General features: G+C 41.8%; 2 protein-coding genes and 1 pseudogene across 4 annotated transcripts; all 3 read right to left on the reverse strand.

The window, feature by feature from the left end:
- Window positions 1-159: 159 nt before the first annotated feature.
- Window positions 160-3,962, reverse strand: LOC110757291 (multiple C2 domain and transmembrane region protein 16-like). Its single transcript, XM_021958870.2, has one exon. It carries the CDS (start codon window positions 3,573-3,575, stop codon window positions 381-383), a length of 3,195 nt encoding a protein of 1,064 aa, XP_021814562.2. The 5' UTR covers window positions 3,576-3,962; the 3' UTR covers window positions 160-380.
- Window positions 3,963-5,642: 1,680 nt separating this feature from the next.
- LOC110757286 (uncharacterized) lies at window positions 5,643-9,034 on the reverse strand. Of its 2 annotated transcripts, XM_088244813.1 has the most exons (4): window positions 8,896-9,034; window positions 7,575-8,093; window positions 7,357-7,389; window positions 5,643-6,589 (listed from the first exon to the last, which is right to left on the reverse strand). In XM_088244813.1, exons 2-4 carry the CDS (start codon window positions 8,079-8,081, stop codon window positions 6,401-6,403), a joined length of 729 nt encoding a protein of 242 aa, XP_088100939.1. In that variant the 5' UTR covers window positions 8,082-8,093; window positions 8,896-9,034; the 3' UTR covers window positions 5,643-6,400. The 2 variants fall into 2 exon arrangements, with proteins under 2 accessions (XP_088100939.1, XP_021814555.2); XM_021958863.2 differs by lacking the exon at window positions 5,643-6,589 and having other exon boundaries at window positions 6,703-7,389.
- Window positions 8,148-10,998, reverse strand: LOC148292762 (uncharacterized; annotated as a pseudogene). Its single transcript, XR_015825628.1, has 3 exons — window positions 10,993-10,998; window positions 10,174-10,600; window positions 8,148-9,605 (listed from the first exon to the last, which is right to left on the reverse strand). The product of XR_015825628.1 is annotated as an uncharacterized LOC148292762 (transcript).
- Between the last annotated feature and the right edge of the window lie 4,361 nt (window positions 10,999-15,359).

A 15,359-nucleotide genomic window follows, 5' to 3' on the forward strand; every position in this document is an offset into this window, starting at 1 on the left:
AGAACACCTGGCCAAATCATGAGATGCCAACCAATCAGACTTGCCCAATTATATGCGAGTGCTGCGGCACAAAACAGCTTGAAAAGCCCTCAACTCTCTCTCTCTCTCTCTCTCTCTCTCTGCCCCCAGACAAGCAAAAAATAAAGCCACCAAGGAAGCTACTTATATTAAAATAATTTCGAAAATTCTACTTATATTAAAATGCATTCCATAATAACCATTACAATATGCTTATTAATAATTACTTCTCTTCCTTGCCTAATTCCAATTTCTTACACCAAAAATTACAAACAAAACCTAGAAAAAAGAAAAAAAAAAAAAAAAAAACTTCATAAATTTAAAACCTTATCAACCTTAGCTAGCCCAACATCCATCTGCGCCTACAAAAGTCGATCAGACAGCGAAGGCAGCCTTCTGATGAAGTTCAAAGCCGGCGGCGGCATCCGATCACGAAAGATCGGATGGCGCAGATAATAGAACCCAAACGCCATAGCCACCATCTTCGATGGCACCATGTACAGTATCACTGCCACAACAAAGCACAACCCCACAAAAATCCCCGTCGCACGTGGGTCCCGCCACGTCACCAAAGCCTGCACCCGCTCCCCTTGCGTCGCGAAATCTCCCAACACCGTCTGCACACGTGCACCGAGCATCCGCAGCTTATCGTACCTCGCCCGCACCACCTCGAATGATCTGGTGCTCGGCACCGAATCAAACTCCTCGTCCAGCTCATCACGGTCAACGCTCTCCGCCAATGATAGCTTCGGGTCAAAGTGCTGAAGTGGGGCCCGGGAGCGGAACCTATAGTTCCAAGCACCAATAACGAACACATAAAACGCTAGAGTGGGGACTATCAGATCCGGGAACCACACAAGCAGCGCCAGCAAAGCGTGTACGAGAATCGTGGCCATTGGATTCTTCCACGAACGCGTGTCGTTTATCCACCCAACGACATCCATCACCCCGGCAACGACATTGATGATGCGGAAATAATTGGCGCGCACTTTCCTCATACTAAAGCCTTGTGAATCCGCGTCCAGCATGTAAAGCACGACATCCCGCCCCAGCGGCGGTTCAGATCGCGACAAGTGGGAGGCCACGATCTTCACCGCCGCTCTCCTCAACACATCTTGTTGGACCGGCCCCAGCGGCTTTATGTGATGCATCAACGGCAGCGATGGCTGCGAGTACACATGGACCAAATCCAAGGTCGGGCTCACGCGAACGAAGCGTACCGCGATCTCCACCTCACCCATTTTTTTCAAGCCAGTGGGTGATAAAACCAGCAGCGGATACGTATTCTTATACACTTTACCCATAGTCAACGTAGATATACGCACCCGTAGCTTCCCGATACGGAAGTCAGGACGCGTGGCGTCTTTCGAGCCCTCGATTTCGAAACCCGATCCGGAATTGTCAAAAACGCCAATGCTCAGCACCGTACACGGATCGTAGACCTTAAACGTGTACTGCTCGTTCCACTTGGGCTCCAAACTATCACATACGGTACGCGTGCGTACCCATTTTGGTCCATACTTGGCCACACAGTAGGCGTCCGTGCATCCTTTACCGTTGACCGTCTTCACCGGTATCAAGTTCTTGCATCCGATGACTCCGAGCTCCACCGTGCCAAGCGGTGGCTTCCAGAGCTGCCTCGCCGTTGGGCGGTAGTCGCTGCACACGTGCGCCGCCTCGTCCATCACGTGATACCCTCCGTCGAAGCAAAGGCGCAAGTGCACTCTGCCTCTGTACATCCTCTTCTCGTCGCCGTCTGGATTTTCCAAGCTGAACCATCGCGACGCCACTTTGCGATCGTCCACGCGTCGTTCGACGGCGCTGAGTGGAATTCGCAGCACGCCCAAGGTGACCGGTACCTTCGGTAGCCGGTTCTCCACGGTGAAAATTAAGTGGTCGCTGAACGGCTCGGCGGCTACGAATATTAAGTCTTGGTTCCAAGATGGCACGCCGTTTCGGGTGACGGTAGACTCGGTCTTGAAGAATTGGAATCCGAGCTGGGCTTTGACCTGGAACGTGGCTTCCTTCAAATTCAACGACGCCGTTACGGGCAGAACGTCTTGCGCTTCGAGGACGGTGGCTCGGAGATACCAGAGCTTCGGAGACTGGTACACTTTGGCTCGTGCGTTTGGATTTTTCGCCGTGTCGGTCTTCCACGCGTCGGGGAATGAATCGTCTGCCTGGGTGCCCATCCACGTGGCAAGCATAAGATCGCCGTTGATGCGGGCCCCACCGCCCTCCAGCCGGTACCACTGCGGGGCCAAGGGGCTGTCCGGCGGGTCCCTCAGGGGTATTTCCATCACGTCGAAACAGATCCCGCCGAGGAACTGATGGCCGGAGGCCACCTCGGAGGCCGTTGCGGGGTCGAATACTGGTGGGTCCCAGACGGAGACTTCGAGGATGGAGGCATCGGACTGGTCGGGGGATTGGCGGGCGAAGGCAAAGGTCTGGTCCCACTCGAAGCAGTGGGTTTTTCTGGCGGGCTTGGATGTGATGTGGTAGTTGGCGGTGGAGATTTTTACAATTGGGCTGCCATTTGCTGGGAGGAAGCGCGCTTTCACAACTCGGACGAAGAGGTAGTGCATCTTCTCCACCAGATCAAACGACGGCCGGTCCATTGACATGCTTTCCGTCGGCTCCAGCTGCGACGTATAATTGAGTGCTCCACCGGGCACAACCGGAGGTCTCGGCATTGGTGGTGGACCGTTGGTTCGGTGGAATTTGACATCTGCCATTGATTTGGATACGGAGTGTGCCATTACCTCAATTTCATGATCACGTTGCATGGGCATGGGAGTAGCTTCAGGTGCTACTGGTGGGGGTGGTGGGTTTGCCTGATCCTGATTTGCATCATCAGTGGCTGGTGGTGGCGGAGGTGGCGGTGAGGGACCCGATTCTGCTACTTCAGGAGCCTCGGTCTTTGGTGGCGGAGCAGCCTCAGTCGGCGGCTCTTCGGCAGGCTTCTCGGGTTCAGGTGGCTGTGTTTTTTCGGCTTCTTTTGGTGGCGCCGCTTCAGCTGGTGGCTGGTCTGTAGGTTGGGGCGAGGTGGATTCTGGTGGCGGTACCGCCTCTGACTGCGGAGGTTGTGCTGTTTCAGGCTTTGGTTCCTCCGCTTTGGGCGGCGGTGGCGGCGGAGACGGAGGCGGCACGACCTCATCCACATAATAAATCTTCAACCCAATGTCGCCGCGAATCCACGTGAACCAGCTCTTCTTCTGCAAAGGGAAATAAATCAAGGCCTCCTCACCTTTCTTCACAAACTGGGAGGAACTCAACCGGATCCTGCCGAGAAAGTTATTTCTGGTGGTGGGGCCGTAATTCTTGTCATGGTATACATCCAGCTCAAGCACATCCCCAAACACGTCAGAAGGCCTACTGAGATCGAAGTCGAGCAACTCGTTCCACACAGGATTCAAGTCGCTGAGCTTGGTTTGGGTGCGTCTTCGCTGCCCGCGGTAGTCCACCACCACGTAGGGGCTGGACGCGCCGCGGCCGTCTTTCGGCGACAGATTGCGAGCGTCGACAACTTCAACTATCAGTTTGTGTAGAGTTGCCATGACTATTGGAACTTTGTTAACTATCAGCTTATAATTGGAAATGAATTAACTTATATCTTCACATAATACCTTACTTTGAAGTAATGACTATCATGCTTTACTTTCAAGTAATGAGAAAAAGAAGAGGAGAGGAGTCATCATGATCAAATGGGAAACAGGAGGAGAAGAGTGTAAGTGTAGTGTAGTGGGATTCCACTTGGGGGTGGGCATTGGGCAAAGGAAAGAGGAAAAGGTGCTCAAAACTTCATCCCCAAGGGGCTTTATTGTTTCTTGATTTTCAAGAAGCTTTTAGACTCTTGAGGCCAAAGACAAACATCCATGTCTCTTTTTCTTGGTAAGATAATAATACTTTTCTTTTATAGACTGAAGATTCTGTCTCTCAGTTTTCCTTTTCCCTTTGCCCATTCCATCTCAAATCAATATTTTAAATTTAAAAGTCTTATTTCGAGCAATAATAATATGCTTTATGGGTTCAGGAGAGTGGGGTGCTGCCAAGTGATGGCATGCTTTTTTCAAAGATGACTAGCTTTTGTGTCACCGACCCAAGCATGTTGCTTTTTATCATAACTGGAAATTTGACAAAGATGACACCTAGCTAGACGCTAGCTAGCAAGAAGCTAGTCCTCCAATCCTTTCCCACATTTCTTTAAATCCAAGTCTCATTCATACTGTCACTAGTAAAAGATGGTGTGGTTTGGGACAAAACACAATATGCACCCACTATTCCTTAGTCACGGGTCTAAATTGGAGTTTCTATTGAGTAAAAGACCAACTGATACCCCACAACGATTATGAAGAACAACTGATACCCCACAACTCAGAACCACAATGACAATGCATACTAAGTCGTGTGTCGATCGTTGAAAACTAGGGCGAAATCTTTATGTCGAATCCTACAAACCATAGTAAGATCATTTGTCGAGCACAAGATAAGGCTAAACCCTAATCATTGTTTCAAATTGGAATAGAGAATTTTAGGAAGAAGCTTTGATCCGAAGAGAACTAAGTTGTTATTTCTCTATCGACAAAAAAAATAAGAGGCTAAATTCGAGGGGTAAAACAGTAATCAAGCCTATAATACATACGGCATGAGTTGGAGTTGCTTAATCACTTTATTTAGCATTTTTCTTTTTTATTAGAACTTTTTTGGTGCTGGAAAAATGAAAAAGGACCAATAGAAATGGTAGGAAACAGAACGAAGAGATCGAGTAGTGGGAGGTAAGAAAAGGATTTAAGGTGCTTAACTTAATCTCCAAGGAGGTATACTATACACCATTGGATTGATGATCTCCCAAGAGCTATATAATATAAATATTATTATAACTTTTTTGTTTTTTTGTAGAGTTTATTATTTATTTATATTATCGTTAGTTTTTAATCTTTTGCTTGATACCAGAATGGATACCTTTGTTTTGTGAAATTCTACTGAAACCCCTCTAATTTTCTCGCTGACTACACCCCAATTCATTTTCGTTCATTTAAATTTCAAATATACTCCATTTAAAAAACAAAATAACTCAACTGCATGTAACTGGGGACAGGGCTTTGACTTTTATAAGTTAAATGTGTCAGGTTCAAACTCCCATGACATTTTAGTTGTGTACGTTTGTGAGAAATTCTCATCCCATATAATTTAAAAAAATAAAAGGAACTCAACGGCATACATGGCTTAACACCAGCAACTAGGGGTGGGCACGGTACGGTATGGTACGGTATTGAGCCCGTACCGCTACCGATACCGGAAATTTAAATCGGTATGGTACGGTATGAGATTATCGTTTGTCAAAATTGGTACCGTACCATACCGTACCGTGTCGGTATCGGTACCATTTCGGTACAAAAATGACACAACCAAAAAATGAACCAATTCAATATTCAACATATTCATTTACCAAAATAAGTGATGCCTAAGTTACAAATTCAAAGATTCAACATATTCAATTATCAATATCCAAATCCTAATCAACATATTCAATATCCATTGAATATAACATATTCAATATCCATCAACATATTCAATATCCAAATCAACCAAATCCTAATCAACATATGCAATATCCATCAACATATTCAATAGAAAATTATATATCTGAATAGTATTCGGTACGGTACGGTATTGATCGGTACCAAATACTTGATACCGCTACCATACCATACTCTATTGGTACGGTACGGTACGGTACCGAATATTGATCGGTACCGAATGAAACGGTATGAAATCGGTATGGTACGGTTTCGGTATTTCGGTTTTAGATGCCCACCCCTACCAGCAACGCGCAATGCGAGAAATATAAGTGGAAAAAATAAGGGGAAAGCAGATTAGTTTCTTGCGCACATTACTGTGGGAAAATCCGTTTTTGCATACCATTCTTTTAATGGGAGTTCATTGAAAATTTAAAGGAAAGAAATCAAATTTCAGCAATAAAACTCAATTTAGTCAGGAGAACCGCGAAAATACAGAAAACAATTTATTTAAAATGGGTACAATGAATGAATCATTTATTCAATTTTTTTCCAGTTGGAAAACAGAAACTTTCATTGATTTATTGACATTATACAACATAACTTACAATCCCTAAATTTAAAATATCACATTTCAAATGGCCATGCCCTAACCTAGAAACTGGTCACCAAAGATCTAAAAAAATTAAAGGAAACAAAATCCCAAAAAGGAGTTTGAGATAAACTTATGCTACTTTATGGATATGAAGGATATAAAAAGAATCCGCTGAGCTAATTCTATACAGTTCACTGTACAGCAGTGTATTTAACCCAAAATGTAAACTGAAATAAACGAACAGGAGGTGCCTCTATTTCTACCTAATTTAAGATGGGTTCCTCACAATCCTTGCGCTGCTGTAGAAGCGCCTAAGGTCCTTCATAGCCTTTTCCTCAATCTGAATTGATCGAATCGATGAGGGTGTATCCACCTCTGGTTTGAACCAGCGGTTCACTCCAGGGGCATCCAATGGTGAACCCTGACCATTAGTGACTGAGAATCCAGCCGTTTTAGTCTCTTTTTTTTGTCGAAAGGCAATTCATTGAAAACCCACAAAGGGCGAGGAGCACAACAAAGGCAACAGAACAAAAGCAGGACCAGATCTAACTAAAACCCAACACAGGCATAGCATGAAGATCATAACCCACCGGATGAAAATTAAACGGGCATAAGGCCAGCAGTAAAACAAAACCCACACATAACATGTGGTAGCAACAACAAGTTGAAACAAGAAAATTTACATAAAGTACAGACCCACATCACAGATCTACCACAAAAACCAGTAACTCTCAGAGCAGTCCAAAGGCAAAGGAAATGTAACCAAGTAACAGGAAGGAGGTGGTGCAGGCACCAGAGTCGGAGCGTTGTCGCGGCTCTATACACCTTCCGAGGGGGACGCGAGAGCTCGCGTTTAGGGTTAGCCAGAGAATCCGGGTGATGAAGTCGGTTCGAAAGACCGAAGCACCAAGGGAAACCCAGCAACCGAAGTGACGATGGCCAAAGGACAGCTCTGTGAAGGATGGATTGGTGGAGATGTGAGGGATCTGAGCAGATAGGAGGCATGAAGCCTACGATACAAGCAGGGTATGCTTGAACGACGTCACCCGCTCTCATCCAAGGAGAGAGCATCGGAACCAGCAAAATGGGGACACCAAATGCCCAAGAGAACAAAGCCAAAGCGGCGGCCGCAGGGGAAAGACACCCAAGCCACCGAATCACCAAAACAATCCCCGGATAAACTAGATCCAGGATAGATCTACCGGAGAAGCCAAGCAGAGGAGCAACGAAACTGTGGGAAAGACTATGATGTTTTCCCTGATTTGAGACATAAATAAAGACACGTATGAGAATGGTAAATTAAACGCCTGAAATCTCCATGACTCTGGCATGTGGCAACAAGAAAACAACTCAAAAAGAATGCATGGAATTCAGTACACATAACAAAGGATATTAATGGTCCGAACACATAAGAAGAGAGAGAAAGGGTGCAATTCACATACCTGCTGCATTTGGATGTCCCTAAGAGAAGGGCGAGAAAGAAGGGGAGGTGTACCTCTTTCTCCATCAGATGCCACTGAAGTATGGGTTGCAACCACTGGTATCGAGACCACTGGTATTGCCTTGGAAGGCAAAAACGAACTCAGTAGAATCTTCCCATCACTTCTAGCATTGAAAGGATCTTCTGCATGACCTCTGTTTCTGGTTGACTGACTGTCCTTGGTTTTGCTTTGCTCATCCTGAATCGCACGAAGAGATGCAAATCCTTTAGGGATTTTGGCCCCACCCCATGCAGGGCCTTCACTTTTTGGAGAAGGTGGGGGTGGTGCAATGTATTTGGGGGCATCATCAAGAGCGCCACTCAAGAACATAGAAAGCCCACCCTTTTTATTCTTCTTCTTGGAAGTTATTGGTGATGAACATTTATTCTTGGTTAGGTTTAAATTGTCCTTCTGAACACACAAAGCTGACTCCTTAGTGGTTTGGTTTGTCATAATCCCTTCACTCATGGCATCTTCCTCCTATCAAAGGTACAATTCAAAGAATTTAGCAAATGAGATGAATATTTTAACCAGGGAAAGGGATACCAAAAATCAAGCCTTGTTTAAGAAGAAGGCAATAATCCAATAGTAATTACGAAATGCAAGTTCAGAGTAAATCGCACACCAGGATCAAGTAAAAATAAAAGTGAAGTTAAACTATTAAAAAATGGGTGCAAGCCTTGATGTTCAATCAAAATACATTTTGCCATCTAGGTGGCATAACAAGCTATGGAAAGTAAAAAGGGTGAGACCAAAATCATCATCCGTATTTTGGATAAAGATTTTTATCGCAAATGATCCCTGAACATATAAAAGCCCTCACTTTAGTCCTCAAACTTTTGAATCAATCAATGTGGATCCAGTCTTTTGGTCCACATTCTGACCAAAAAAAAATTATTCTTTTGGTCCACACATCAATTTGATCCTAGTCGTCGCATTCCATCAAAACTTTCCCCAAAACTGATCTCGTGTCATCATCTGACAAACTTTAAAGGGCTATTTTTCATCAAAATATAGCCCATCCGCCCAATACACAAAATAAAGCTCACGCCTCTTAACAATTTCAGGGACTATTCACGATAAGAACCCGTTGGATAATGCAAAACAGCAAGTAGCAAGTTTGAAGTTGTTAACCATCATAAATCATGCACGTCAAAAAATTGAAAAGATTTCAAACCCCATTCAAAGATTCAAACATCTCAAAAGAAAAACACAATCATCTCAATTAGCTGGAAAAAGACGATTTAGTGAATAACCATCTTTTACTGAAATCAATTCAAACCTGATAATAAAACGAATTTTGGAATTTAACAAGCTCGCCATATTTTTTGTGGTTTGAGAGATTTCAATACTCAAGAAATCCTTTGTGTGTTTCGGTTCTACTTCATCTCCTGGAAAAGAAGACCCTATATCCACTGGTGTGGCCATCTGTTTGTTCTTTCTCCTCTGTTTTTTTGATAGCTCAACCCTTTTGTTCCCTTTTCCATCTGGCTGAACTGAAGATGATGCCTTCAATTGTGATGTCTCAACTGGAACACCAAGCTCAGCAAGCTCGCTTTCAAGAGCTAGTCTCGTCTGAAGCTTTGTAATTTGCTGGTCATCAAGAAGTTGCCCACTAGACTGTTTTGCTTCAAGCATCTCAATCTGCTGCAACTTGTTCCGCAAGGCTCGAACTTGCTTGCCGATATCATGATTTGGATCATCTTTGGGCTGTAGAAAGGAATCCGGTCTTTGGTGTATTTCATTTTTCGATGTGGATTGCTTTGTATGGCCGTCACGTGTCCTTTGAACCTCATTCTCACTATCGTCCTCTTCACTATAAATAGTAGCAGGAAAAGTAGCTGTAGGAGTTGGGAGACGACGGTAACTCCATGGTTCAGATGACCTTAGGTCCAATATATTTTCAAGGTAAGCTAGAATATCTGGTGAAGCACTAGCAATAGCTTGTGATGATACAGTAAATACATAGTCAGGGTTGCGTATGACAATGTCCTGCAATAACAAACACAGCTTCAATAATTAAACAATTAAGTAGCATGTAAACTACAAATCTACAAAAACTTGGATCACAAGTCCCATAAGCAGAAGCATGAGACAATACTACATCGTCTTGTAATTCCTAAAGTGTTCAAGACAATAACCTGCCCTCCACTATACTTTTATCTTCCAAAAGAAGATAAAGCAGACCGTATTCGAGATATTGATAACTAAACCACAAAAACTTACTGAAAAAAAAAAAAAAAAAAAAAAAAAGACTCAAGGGCCACCCAGAATCGGCACATACCACCTTATATATTAGGCCCAAGAGTGGTGATATCCAGGTGACCCAACAACAGGAATCATATATATATATATATATATATATATATATATTCAAATCACATATTATTATGACATGAGGTCCAAAATTCCTGTTGTATAATAATTACACAACGTAGGCAGATGATCACAACACAACCAACAGAAAGCTGGACGTAGATTCAAATCAGATACAATTTGAAACAGGTTAAGAGTTTCATAATTTTCCTTCACATATTGAGCAGTCCATGAGGAAGAATACCTCAGAATACTTCTGAAAATCATGTACCACAAGTGAATCAGCAATTTCAAGCAGTTGAATAGCATTTCGTGGCTCCACTAGATTCTCTCCTGCCACTTTTTCACAAAGACTTTTTAAGGTTGGTATGGGCCCCTTATCACTATCATCGTTTTGGATAGTCGGTTTAAGAGTATCGGTCTCCATATCATTGAACATAAGATACCTCTTCTAGCTCATCTTTGACATTTGACTTCTGCTTCTGAGGGTTCTTCACCACATTGGAAGGATAGACAGGATGATAAAGGGAACCAATAATCAATACGTGTGTTTCACCTACAGAAACTGAAGTAGATCGAAGTCGAGCAACTCGTTCCACACAGGATTCAAGTCGCTGAGCTTGGTTTGGGTGCGCCTTCGCTGCCCGCGGTAGTCCACCACCACGTAGGGGCTAGACGCGCCGCGGCCGTCTTTCGGCGACAGATTGCGAGCGTCGACAACTTCAACTATCAGTTTGTGTAGAGTTGCCATGACTATTGGAACTTTGTTAACTATCAGCTTATAATTGGAAATGAATTAACTTATATCTTCACATCATACCTTACTTTGAAGTAATGACTATCATGCTTTACTTTCAAGTAATGAGAAAAAGAAGAGGAGAGGAGTCATCATGATCAAATGGGAAACAGGAGGAAGAGAGTGTAAGTGTAGTGTAGTGGGATTCCACTTGGGTGGGCATTGGGCAAGGGAAAGAGGAAAAGGTGCTCAAAACTTCATCCCCAAGGGGCTTTATTGTTTCTTGATTTTCAAGAAGCTTTTAGACTCTTGAGGCCAAAGACAAACATCCATGTCTCTTTTTCTTGGTAAGATAATAATACTTTTCTTTTATAGACTGAAGATTCTGTCTCTCAGTTTTCCTTTTCCCTTTGCCTATTCCATCTCAAATCAATATTTTAAATTTAAAGTCTTATTTGAAGCAATAATAATATGCTTTATGGCTTCAGGAGAGTGGGGTGCTGCCAAGTGATGGCATGCTTTTTTCAAAGATGACTAGCTTTTGTGTCACCGACCCAAGCATGTAGCTTTTTATCATAACTGGAAATTTGACAAAGATGACACCTAGCTAGACGCTAGCTAGCAAGAAGCTAGTCCTCCAATCCTTTCCCACATTTCTTTAAATCCAAGTCTCATTCATACTGTCACTAGTAAAAGATGGTGTGGTTTGGGACAAAACACAATATGCACCCACTATTCCTTAGTCACGGGTCTAAATTGGAGTTTCTATTGAGTAAAAGACCAACTGATACCCCACAACGATTATGAAGAACAACTGATACCCCACAACTCAGAACCACAATGACAGTGCATACTAAGTCGTGTGTCGATGGTTGAAAACTAGGGCGAAATCTTTATGTCGAATCCTACAAACCATAGTAAAGATCATTTGTCGAGCACAAGATAAGGCTTAAACCCTAACCATTGTTTCAAATTGGAGTAGAGAATTTTAGGAAGAAGCTTTGATCCGAAGAGAACTAAGTTGTTATTTCTCTATCGACAAAAAAAAGGGAGATTCACTATTATACCCAATATAGGAGCCTAAATTATAAAAATACCCTATATGAAATGGACTTTAGAAATACACCCAAAACTCATTTACAACATAACAAAAAAGCTTTTAATTTCTTTTAAATTACAAAACTGCTATTAATTTCTTAAAACAAACCCAACCCCAAAACATATAAAAAAGCCCAAAACACTCAATAGGGCATCAAAGTAATTTAATAATCAAAATTAAATTCAATAGGGCCAATTGTCATTTTTTGGGTTTATTTTGGGTTTGTTTATAGAAATTAAATCATGTAGGGTTTATTTATAGTTTTAGTGCTAAGAATGAGTATTTGACTAAATATCTCCCAAAAAAAAAAGAGGCTAAATTCGAGGGGTAAAACAGTAATCAAGCCTATAATATATACAGCATGAGTTGGAGTTGCTTAATCACTTTCTTTAGCATTTTTCCTTTTTATTAGAACCTTTTTTGTTTGGTGCTGCAAAAATGAAAAAGGGCCAATAGAAATGGTAGGAAACAGAACGAAGAGATCGAGTAGTGGGAGGTAAGAAAAGGATTTAAGGTGCTTAACTTAATCTCCAAGGAGGTGTACTATACACCATTGGATTGATGATCTCCCAAGAGCTATATAATAAATATTATTATAACTTTTTTTGTTTTTTTCTAGAGTTTATTATTTATTTATATTATCGTTAGTTTTTAATCTTTTGCTTGATACCAGAATGGATACCTTTGTTTTGTGAAATTCTACTGAAACCCTCTAATTTTCTCGCTGACTACACCCCAATTCATTTTCGTTCATTTAAATTTCAAATATATTCCATTTAAAAAACAAAAGAACTCAACTGCATGTCAGGTTCAAACTCCCATGACATCTTAGTTGTGTGCATGTGTGAGAAATTCTCATCCCATACAATGGCGGACCCATGAATTTTTATAGGGGTAGGCTAAATATATATATATATTTTTTATAGAGGAGATATATTATAAGCCTTTTTTTTTCTCTTAAAACAAAAATGTAAATAAAATTTTATAAATCAAACATGGCCACATTACAAGCAAATATAACATAAAGAAGTACAAAATATAAATAAATACCAAATCAAATACATTGTCCAACTTAAAAAAATCATATATGCTAATTAATAATTCAAGTTGCAAAAATAAAATATATATCAAAGTCTCCAAAAGTTTTTACCCTAACCCTAAATCATAAAAACTTAACAACAACAATAAAAATTGGAAATTGAATATATATAAATAAAAAAACTTACCAAAATTGAAGAACATACTGAAGATAGGTTGGTAAATTTGTTAGAGGAGGAGAGCTATTTCCTCTTGGCTCTCAAGATTCAAATATGGCGTTGTGGGTGGCTAGAAGAAATTTTTTAATGTTTGCTCTTTGTTGAGGCCCAAAAAATCTAGGGTTTGGCCCAAATAAATTATCGGCCCAGTGCGACACCTTATTAAGAAAAGATCCGATTCGGAGCACGCGAAATTCGTCATGCACGCTTGCACAAGCCACGACCACGTGTCATGCCAAATAAATATGCAATCCGTCACGCTATAGCCTATAAAATGCACTGGCTTTACTAGTCCATGCTAATTATCTCGTCAAGCGCTACGATAAAAAAGCATGCCATGCCAAACAGAAATCATTATTTCACACCCAACCACACTACAAGCGTAAGTGGGCCCAAGACACTCAAACGCCCCGGGGCTTGCTTAAGTGGGTTGTGGTATGGATGGTAATAAGTTGTCATGAGGCATATTGATGGACCGAGAAATGGAGGTTCCAGGTCGCTTGGGAGCCTCGAAACTCAGGCCCATTTCTTAGGTCCAAAAACATGGATAAGCACGAGGGAGAAAATGTCCCAACCAAAATGGCCCACTGAAATAGCTCATTACCTTAGATGGTCCACAAAGCCCAAATGGTTGGAGGACTTAGCCCACTTATTGGATAACTTGACTTTCCATATTAAAAAAAACCCATACAATTTGAATAAAGGGGATCCAAGGCCTTCAGCACTTGGCTGAAGAGGAGGACCATGAAGAAGCCAAGGGATCCACATGTGAAGGGTTGCTGGGAAGGAAGGAACAAGTTTTCAAGCAAGGTATCCAAGGGACCAAAAGATATTGGTGCACAAGGAGCTACCCTTCGAACCAACATGTATGCCCATCTCTTTCCCTCTTCAGATCTGACCTTGAAAGAAGGAGGGAAAGAGAGAAAGAAGGATATCTGGAAATATGAATGCTTCACAGAGGCAGCCGCGGGAAAGGGGCCTTGAGCTCCCAAAATCCCTGATTTATGCAAAGGAGCAAAGTAGATTTCACCAAAAGAAGATGACTGAAAGGATAAGGAGAGAAAAGAAGGGAAAAACTTGGCAAAATAAGATGGAAGTCAGTAGGGTTTCTTGGAAACAGATGGCTTCCAGCGGCTATAAATAGGGCATCTTCTACCCAACGAAAATCATCCACAACCAGAGAGCAAGCTTCCTCTCTTACTTTCAAAACCAACAATTTTCGTGCTTAGTTCATCTCTTTCCTCAGTTTTCCTTCTTGCCATGCTGTTCTAACACTTGACAGAGCCTCTGTCAAGCTGCTGGAAAATTACCCAAAATACCCCATACTTCACCACTAGCCATAACCACAAATCCAAGAGCAAGCTTCCTCTCCTACCTGTAAGAACTCAACAAAATTCGTGATCTACTCCTCCTCCCCCTCAATTTTCCCCTTATGGCAGGTTGCTCTAGCATTTGATAGAGTCATTGTCAAGCTACCGGAAATAATATTCAAGCCACCCATTCCTCTCTTTTTCCTCATTCTCAGCTAAACCTCTCTGCAAACTCTTCATCTCCTACCTTAATATCCATTTTCCCCCTAGGAATACTTAGCTTTCTCTTCAGTGCTAAACTCATGACAATTTTGCTCCCATGCCACAAGCTTTTCATGCCAAGCTAGAAAATTTATCTGTAAGTTGTTGCTATTTTCATTGGTGAAAGTAACCAAGAAGTTTCCTAAGGCTTCACTACCCTTTCAAGACATTCTTGAGGCTTGATTTTCGAACTCAAACACAGGGGGATAATTTCATATTTTGCTCCTTACGGCGGCCCAGCCTATCTGTAGCTGCCGGAAGAAAAAGACCCCTACACTCTCTGTGGGTGTAGCCACTGGCGGATCTAGAAATTTTTTAGCGGAGGTGCAATATTCACTAAGTATGAAAAATGATTTTTCGGAATACTCATTTTCTCAAGATAATTTTTGGCGGCTTTTATTCCTTACACATCAAATAAGAAAACTTGATTTTATGGAATTTTAATATGAAGTATATATTGACTTAATGAGCCATCATTTTTAACCTAAATCGTATTTTGCACTAAAACCGATTTTTCATATTTTGATTTGGTGAGAAATTGATTTTCTAGTATTTTTATTTGAATCCAAATGGGAGGTACTTCCTTATTTACATTGTAAACTTAAGTAAATGAAGTAATATAAAAATAAATGAAAGTAAAAGAACAAAGACATTTACTTAAATGTTGAAAATGAAAATAAGGTAATCTGCACACCAATTGAGCAAAGAGGCAATTTGAAGCACTTACAATGATTTTTCCGGTAAATTTATATAGGTTTGGATTGATGT

Source organism: Prunus avium, chromosome 7 (assembly GCF_965620075.1).
Source record: "Prunus avium chromosome 7, drPruAviu1.hap1.1, whole genome shotgun sequence".
Classification (NCBI taxonomy): Eukaryota; Viridiplantae; Streptophyta; class Magnoliopsida; order Rosales; family Rosaceae; genus Prunus; species Prunus avium.